This window comes from Hyperolius riggenbachi, chromosome 3 (assembly GCF_040937935.1).
Source record: "Hyperolius riggenbachi isolate aHypRig1 chromosome 3, aHypRig1.pri, whole genome shotgun sequence".
In the NCBI taxonomy this organism is placed as follows: Eukaryota; Metazoa; Chordata; class Amphibia; order Anura; family Hyperoliidae; genus Hyperolius; species Hyperolius riggenbachi.
This window is the reverse complement of record NC_090648.1, coordinates 11,789,079-11,799,060: the sequence shown is the minus strand read 5'-3', so window position 1 is coordinate 11,799,060 and position 9,982 is coordinate 11,789,079. Positions and strand designations below refer to the sequence as shown.

The 9,982-nt window shown below is 50.5% G+C and overlaps 1 protein-coding gene across 1 annotated transcript in view; it reads left to right on the top strand.

Annotated features, from left to right (window-relative positions):
- Nucleotides 1-1,399: 1,399 nt before the first annotated feature.
- Nucleotides 1,400-9,982, top strand: part of FXR2 (FMR1 autosomal homolog 2) — a 67,649-nt gene continuing 59,066 nt past the window's right edge. Inside the window, exon 1 of the mRNA XM_068273854.1 lies at nucleotides 1,400-1,521. Within this exon, the coding sequence (XP_068129955.1) occupies nucleotides 1,471-1,521 (51 nt within the window). The 5' untranslated portion in view covers nucleotides 1,400-1,470. The remainder of the gene's footprint in view (nucleotides 1,522-9,982) is intronic.

Genomic DNA, 9,982 nt, shown 5'->3' with positions numbered 1-9,982 from the left:
TGGCGTAAAGGTGTACGCTCAGGGGATCGCTCAGAAACAGCCCTATCAGTCCGCCGACATCGCTACTGTCTGACGGACCCGTCGTTGGCGTCAGTAGTGCATGTGTACACACCTTGAGGCTCCATATACACATCCAATGTTAATCTGCAGATGATTGGCCAATTTTACCACTGCCATGTAGCAGGAGGGCTTAACAGATGTTGAATACTATGAACAGATTGTGTAGGTATGCTCTCAGAATAACATGGAATTAGTGAAATTGGTCTGTCGTCTGCAGATAAAAGTTGGGGGTGTGTACGGACCTTAACTCGCGTGTGAAAAGAACATGTCGCTAGCCTGCAAGATAGCGGCGTGTCTGTACAGCCTCTGCACTGGACTGTCACCCGAGAGATCGCCTCCAGCTGGACAAGATGCCTTGTATGTGTGTGGGGAGCTGTAGTCTGCTAAGGTGATCTGACTCATATATACACAGGATGACAAAGCCGCCACTGGATGGACAGCAGGCAGGAGCAGCTGGGAGTTTAGGAAGACCTCCGCCTAGGATGGTCATTCTCCTACTAACATGTCTGTGCCCCTCCCCAACCTGTCTGTGCTCCACCCTCTAATGTGCACTCTCCTACCCACCAACCTGTATGTGCACCTCCCCCTCATCTGTCTGTGCCCCTCCCCAACCTGTCTGTGCTCCTCCCTCTCATGTGTACTCTCCTACCCACCAACCTATATGTACACCTCCCCCCATGTGTGCTCCCCCACCCACCCACCCGTGGACCCTCCCTCAACCCTGCCTGTGCCTGTCCCCCTCATTTATGATCCCACACCCTCACCAGGCCTGTCTGTGCCCCTCCTCCTATACACACCTCCCTCCCCCCTGCTGCACCCACAACCCTATCTGAGCTCCTGTCCCATGTGTGGCCCCTCCCCTCCTATACACCACGCCCTGCTGTTGTCACTCCTCCTCCTGGGCACCACGCCCGTCTGAGCCCCGCCCTTTCCAGCTCTCCTCCCCCCTCCTCCATTCTTCTCGTTACTTTGTATCCAGTCACACTCCACTGGCGCCGCCCTGCATTCTGCCAGTCATCGCTGTAGCCCCGCCCCGGTCTCGCGGCGTCCAATCATCTGACAGTCACGCTGCTATTTCTGTAGCTTGTCCTTATACGTTCGTGTTGCCATAGTGACCGGGATTCCTCCAGTCGCACCGCCGCGTGCTCTCCAGCTGTCCCACCCCCTGTGACGTCACACAGCTGTCAGCGCCGTGCGCCTGCTCACCGCCCACCAATCAGACGCGGCCTCTCTCCCGCCGCAGCCAATCAGGACGCGAGGATCGGAGTGTCGCTGATGTTGATTTTGTTGCGCGCTGTGATTGGCGGAGAGACGGGCAGGATCGGCCAATCAGCAGCGGGGCTGTGAAACTTCCAGCCAATCAGGACACAGCGAGGAGTCGGTAGCCGAAGGCAGCAGCCGGTGTGCGGGATGGACGGGATAGAGGTGGAGGTGCGAGCGGCCAACGGAGCCTTCTATACGGTGAGCGCCCCCTACTGCTGCTGCCCGTAATGGCTCTGACCCCCGCTGCCTATACCTACTGCTGATACTACTACTACCCCCAGCAGTGTGTGACTACTACCCCACTACTGATACTACTACCCCCACTGTACACTGCTACTACCCCCCCCACCAGTGTATGACTACTACCCCCACTACTGATAATACTACTACCCCCACTACTGTGTGACTACTACCCCCACTACTGATACTACTACTACTACTACCCCCAGCAGTGTGTGACTACTACCCCACTACTGATAATACTACTACCCCCACCAGTGTGTGACTACTACCCCCACTACTGATACTACTACCCCCACTGTACACTGCTACTACCCCCCACCAGTGTGTGACTACTACCCCCACTACTGATAATACTACTACCCCCAGCAGTGTGTGACTACTACCCCACTACTGATACTACTACTACCCCCAGCAGTGTGTGACTACTACCCCCACTACTGATACTACTACCCCCACTGTACACTGCTACTACCCCCCACCAGTGTGTGACTACTACCCCCACTACTGATAATACTACTACCCCCAGCAGTGTGTGACTACTACCCCACTACTGATAATACTACTACCCCCACCAGTGTGTGACTACTACCCCCACTACTGATACTACTACCCCCACTGTACACTGGTACTACCCCCCACCAGTGTGTGACTACTACCCCCACTACTGATAATACTACTACCCCCACCAGTGTGTGACTACTACCCCACTACTGATACTACTACTACCCCCACTGTACACTGCTACTACCCCCCCCCCACCAGTGTGTGACTACTACCCCACTACTGATAATACTACTACCCCCACCAGTGTGTGACTACTACCCCCACTACTGATACTACTACTACTACCCCCACTGTACACTGCTACTACCCCCCCACCAGTGTGTGACTACTACCACCACTACTGATACTACTACTACCCCCACCAGTGTGTGACTACTACCCCCACTACTGCTGATACTCCTACCCCCACCAGTGTGTGACTACTACCCCACTACTGATACTACTACTACCCCCACTGTACACTGCTACTACCCCCCCACCAGTGTGTGACTACTACCCCACTACTGATACTACTACTACCCCCACTGTACACTGCTACTACCCCCCCACCAGTGTGTGACTACTACCCCCACTACTGATAATACTACTACCCCCACCAGTGTGTGACTACTACCCCCACTACTGCTGAAACTCCTACCCCCACCAGTGTGTGACTACTACCCCACTACTGATACTACTACTACCCCCACTGTACACTGCTACTACCCCCCCCCCCACCAGTGTGTGACTACTACCCCACTACTGATAATACTACTACCCCCACCAGTGTGTGACTACTACCCCCACTACTGATACTACTACTACTACCCCCACTGTACACTGCTACTACCCCCCCACCAGTGTGTGACTACTACCACCACTACTGATACTACTACTACCCCCACCAGTGTGTGACTACTACCCCCACTACTGCTGATACTCCTACCCCCACCAGTGTGTGACTACTACCCCACTACTGATACTACTACTACCCCCACTGTACACTGCTACTACCCCCCCACCAGTGTGTGACTACTACCCCACTACTGATAATACTACTACCCCCACCAGTGTGTGACTACTACCCCCACTACTGATACTACTACTACTACCCCCACTGTACACTGCTACTACCCCCCCACCAGTGTGTGACTACTACCCCCACTACTGATAATACTACTACCCCCACTACTGATAATACTACTACCCCCACTACTGATAATACTACTACCCCCACTACTGATAATACTACTACCCCCACCAGTGTGTGACAACTACCCCCACTACTGATAATACTCCTACCCACACTACTGATAATACTACTACCCCCACTACTGATACTACTACTACTACCCCCAATATGTGCAATTATCACTACTGCCCCCATCAGTGTGTGACTACTACCCCCACTGTACACTGCTACTATCCCCACCAGTGTGTTACTACTACCCCCACAATGTGCAATTATCACTACTGCCCCCACCAGTGTGTGACTTCTACCTCCACTACTGATAAACTACTACTCCCAGTCTGCTCTACTATTACCCCTATTACTAATGCTGCTAATACTACTACTCCCAGTCTGCTCTACTATTACCCCTATTACTAATGCTGCTAATACTACTACTCCCAGTCTGCTCTACAACCCTTACTGCTGCTACTACTACTACTACTACTACTACTACTACTACTCTAGTGTGTGACCGCTACCCCCACTACTAAATTATTATTACCACACATCTTCCCCCTCCGTGTGCAAGTATAACTACTACCCCCACTGTACTCCACTACTTACTCTTTTGCTAATACTACTACAACCCACCTCCCTCCTCTGCTGTGTGCACAATTACTATCCCTACTGTGCTTTACTGCTCTCCCCAGTGTGTCCTGGTATCACTACTACCCCCATTGTGTCCTGGTATCACTACTACCCCCATTGTGTCCTGGTATCACTACTACCCCCATTGTGTCCTGGTATCACTACTACCCCCATTGTGTCCTGGTATCACTACTACCCCCATTGTGTCCTGGTATCACTACTATCCCCATTGTGCTCTATTGCTCCCCATTGTGTCCTGGTATCACTACTATCCCTATTGTGCTCTATTGCTCCCCATTGTGTCCTGGTATCACTACTACCCCCATTGTGTCCTGGTATCACTACTATGCCCATTGTGTCCTCGTATCACTACTATCCCCACTGTGCTCTATTGCTCCCCATTGTGTCCTGGTATCACTACTACCCCCATTGTGTCCTGGTATCACTACTATGCCCATTGTGTCCTGGTATCACTACTATCCCCCATTGTGTCCTGGTATCACTACTACCCCCATTGTGTCCTGGTATCACTACTACCCCCATTGTGTCCTGGTATCACTACTACCCCCATTGTGTCCTGGTATCACTACTATCCCCCATTGTGTCCTGGTATCACTACTATCCCCCATTGTGTCCTGGTATCACTACTACCCCCATTGTGTCCTGGTATGACTACTATCCCCCATTGTGTCCTGGTATCACTACTACCCCCATTGTGTCCTGGTATCACTACTACCCCCATTGTGTCCTGGTATCACTACTATCCCCATTGTGCTCTATTGCTCCCCATTGTGTCCTGGTATCACTACTATCCCTATTGTGCTCTATTGCTCCCCATTGTGTCCTGGTATCACTACTACCCCCATTGTGTCCTGGTATCACTACTACCCCCATTGTGTCCTGGTATCACTACTACCCCCATTGTGTCCTGGTATCACTACTATCCCCATTGTGTCCTGGTATCACTACTACCCCCATTGTGTCCTGGTATGACTACTATCCCCCATTGTGTCCTGGTATCACTACTACCCCCATTGTGTCCTGGTATCACTACTACCCCCATTGTGTCCTGGTATCACTACTATCCCCCATTGTGTCCTGGTATCACTACTATCCCCCATTGTGTCCTGGTATCACTACTATCCCCCATTGTGTCCTGGTATCACTACTATCCCCCATTGTGTCCTGGTATCACTACTATCCCCCATTGTGTCCTGGTATCACTACTATCCCCCATTGTGTCCTGGTATCACTACTATCCCCATTGTGTCCTGGTATCACTACTATCCCCATTGTGTCCTGGTATCACTACTACCCCCATTGTGTCCTGGTATGACTACTACCCCCATTGTGCTCTATTGCTCCCCATTGTGTCCTGGTATCACTACTACCCACATTGTGTCCTGGTATCACTACTACCCCCATTGTGTCCTGGTATCACTACTATCCCCATTGTGCTCTATTGCTCCCCATTGTGTCCTGGTATCACTACTATCCCCCATTGTGTCCTGGTATCACTACTATCCCCCATTGTGTCCTCGTATCACTACTATCCCCACTGTGCTCTATTGCTCCCCATTGTGTCCTGGTATCACTACTACCCCCATTGTGTCCTGGTATCACTACTATGCCCATTGTGTCCTGGTATCACTACTATCCCCCATTGTGTCCTGGTATCACTACTACCCCCATTGTGTCCTGGTATCACTACTACCCCCATTGTGTCCTGGTATCACTACTACCCCCATTGTGTCCTGGTATCACTACTATCCCCCATTGTGTCCTGGTATCACTACTATCCCCCATTGTGTCCTGGTATCACTACTACCCCCATTGTGTCCTGGTATGACTACTATCCCCCATTGTGTCCTGGTATCACTACTACCCCCATTGTGTCCTGGTATCACTACTACCCCCATTGTGTCCTGGTATCACTACTATCCCCATTGTGCTCTATTGCTCCCCATTGTGTCCTGGTATCACTACTATCCCTATTGTGCTCTATTGCTCCCCATTGTGTCCTGGTATCACTACTACCCCCATTGTGTCCTGGTATCACTACTATCCCCATTGTGCTCTATTGCTCCCCATTGTGTCCTGGTATCACTACTATCCCCCATTGTGTCCTGGTATCACTACTATCCCCCATTGTGTCCTGGTATCACTACTATCCCCCATTGTGTCCTGGTGTCACTACTACCCCCATTGTGTCCTGGTATCACTACTACCCCCATTGTGTCCTGGTATCACTACTATCCCCATTGTGTCCTGGTATCACTACTATCCCCATTGTGTCCTGGTATCACTACTATCCCCACTGTGCTCTATTGCTCCCCAGTGTGTCCTGGTATCACTACTATCCCCACTGTGCTCTATTGCTCCCCAGTGTGTCCTGGTATCACTACTACCCCCATTGTGTCCTGGTATCACTACTACCCCCATTGTGTCCTGTTATCACTACTATCCCCACTGTGCTCTATTGCTCCCCAGTGTGTCCTGGTATCATTACTACCCCCATTGTGTCCTGGTATCACTACTATGCCCATTGTGTCCTGGTATCACTACTATCCCCCATTGTGTCCTGGTATCACTACTACCCCCATTGTGTCCTGGTATCACTACTACCCCCATTGTGTCCTGGTATCACTACTACCCCCATTGTGTCCTGGTATCACTACTATCCCCCATTGTGTCCTGGTATCACTACTATCCCCCATTGTGTCCTGGTATCACTACTACCCCCATTGTGTCCTGGTATGACTACTATCCCCCATTGTGTCCTGGTATCACTACTACCCCCATTGTGTCCTGGTATCACTACTACCCCCATTGTGTCCTGGTATCACTACTATCCCCATTGTGCTCTATTGCTCCCCATTGTGTCCTGGTATCACTACTATCCCTATTGTGCTCTATTGCTCCCCATTGTGTCCTGGTATCACTACTACCCCCATTGTGTCCTGGTATCACTACTATGCCCATTGTGTCCTCGTATCACTACTATCCCCACTGTGCTCTATTGCTCCCCATTGTGTCCTGGTATCACTACTACCCCCATTGTGTCCTGGTATCACTACTATGCCCATTGTGTCCTGGTATCACTACTATCCCCCATTGTGTCCTGGTATCACTACTACCCCCATTGTGTCCTGGTATCACTACTACCCCCATTGTGTCCTGGTATCACTACTACCCCCATTGTGTCCTGGTATCACTACTACCCCCATTGTGTCCTGGTATCACTACTATCCCCCATTGTGTCCTGGTATCACTACAATCCCCCATTGTGTCCTGGTATCACTACTACCCCCATTGTGTCCTGGTATGACTACTATCCCCCATTGTGTCCTGGTATCACTACTACCCCCATTGTGTCCTGGTATCACTACTACCCCCATTGTGTCCTGGTATCACTACTATCCCCATTGTGCTCTATTGCTCCCCATTGTGTCCTGGTATCACTACTATCCCTATTGTGCTCTATTGCTCCCCATTGTGTCCTGGTATCACTACTACCCCCATTGTGTCCTGGTATCACTACTACCCCCATTGTGTCCTGGTATCACTACTACCCCCATTGTGTCCTGGTATCACTACTATCCCCATTGTGTCCTGGTATCACTACTACCCCCATTGTGTCCTGGTATGACTACTATCCCCCATTGTGTCCTGGTATCACTACTACCCCCATTGTGTCCTGGTATCACTACTACCCCCATTGTGTCCTGGTATCACTACTACCCCCATTGTGTCCTGGTATCACTACTATCCCCCATTGTGTCCTGGTATCACTACTATCCCCCATTGTGTCCTGGTATCACTACTATCCCCCATTGTGTCCTGGTATCACTACTATCCCCCATTGTGTCCTGGTATCACTACTATCCCCCATTGTGTCCTGGTATCACTACTATCCCCATTGTGTCCTGGTATCACTACTATCCCCATTGTGTCCTGGTATCACTACTACCCCCATTGTGTCCTGGTATGACTACTACCCCCATTGTGCTCTATTGCTCCCCATTGTGTCCTGGTATCACTACTACCCCCATTGTGTCCTGGTATCACTACTACCCCCATTGTGTCCTGGTATCACTACTATCCCCATTGTGCTCTATTGCTCCCCATTGTGTCCTGGTATCACTACTATCCCCCATTGTGTCCTGGTATCACTACTATCCCCCATTGTGTCCTCGTATCACTACTATCCCCACTGTGCTCTATTGCTCCCCATTGTGTCCTGGTATCACTACTACCCCCATTGTGTCCTGGTATCACTACTATGCCCATTGTGTCCTGGTATCACTACTATCCCCCATTGTGTCCTGGTATCACTACTACCCCCATTGTGTCCTGGTATCACTACTACCCCCATTGTGTCCTGGTATCACTACTACCCCCATTGTGTCCTGGTATCACTACTATCCCCCATTGTGTCCTGGTATCACTACTATCCCCCATTGTGTCCTGGTATCACTACTACCCCCATTGTGTCCTGGTATGACTACTATCCCCCATTGTGTCCTGGTATCACTACTACCCCCATTGTGTCCTGGTATCACTACTACCCCCATTGTGTCCTGGTATCACTACTATCCCCATTGTGCTCTATTGCTCCCCATTGTGTCCTGGTATCACTACTATCCCTATTGTGCTCTATTGCTCCCCATTGTGTCCTGGTATCACTACTACCCCCATTGTGTCCTGGTATCACTACTATCCCCATTGTGCTCTATTGCTCCCCATTGTGTCCTGGTATCACTACTATCCCCCATTGTGTCCTGGTATCACTACTATCCCCCATTGTGTCCTGGTATCACTACTATCCCCCATTGTGTCCTGGTGTCACTACTACCCCCATTGTGTCCTGGTATCACTACTACCCCCATTGTGTCCTGGTATCACTACTATCCCCATTGTGTCCTGGTATCACTACTATCCCCATTGTGTCCTGGTATCACTACTATCCCCACTGTGCTCTATTGCTCCCCAGTGTGTCCTGGTATCACTACTATCCCCACTGTGCTCTATTGCTCCCCAGTGTGTCCTGGTATCACTACTACCCCCATTGTGTCCTGGTATCACTACTACCCCCATTGTGTCCTGTTATCACTACTATCCCCACTGTGCTCTATTGCTCCCCAGTGTGTCCTGGTATCATTACTACCCCCATTGTGTCCTGGTATCACTACTACCCCCATGGTGTCCTGGTATCACTACTACCCCCATGGTGTCCTGGTATCACTACTACCCCCATTGTGTCCTGGTATCACTACTACCCCCATTGTGTCCTGTTATCACTACTATCCCCACTGTGCTCTATTGCTCCCCAGTGTGTCCTGGTATCACTACTACCCCCATTGTGTCCTGGTATCACTACTATCCCCATTGTGCTCTATTGCTCCCCATTGTGTCCTGGTATCACTACTATCCCCCATTGTGTCCTGGTATCACTACTATCCCCCATTGTGTCCTCGTATCACTACTATCCCCACTGTGCTCTATTGCTCCCCATTGTGTCCTGGTATCACTACTACCCCCATTGTGTCCTGGTATCACTACTATGCCCATTGTGTCCTGGTATCACTACTATCCCCCATTGTGTCCTGGTATCACTACTACCCCCATTGTGTCCTGGTATCACTACTACCCCCATTGTGTCCTGGTATCACTACTACCCCCATTGTGTCCTGGTATCACTACTATCCCCCATTGTGTCCTGGTATCACTACTATCCCCCATTGTGTCCTGGTATCACTACTACCCCCATTGTGTCCTGGTATGACTACTATCCCCCATTGTGTCCTGGTATCACTACTACCCCCATTGTGTCCTGGTATCACTACTACCCCCATTGTGTCCTGGTATCACTACTATCCCCATTGTGCTCTATTGCTCCCCATTGTGTCCTGGTATCACTACTATCCCTATTGTGCTCTATTGCTCCCCATTGTGTCCTGGTATCACTACTACCCCCATTGTGTCCTGGTATCACTACTATCCCCATTGTGCTCTATTGCTCCCCATTGTGTCCTGGTATCACTACTATCCCCC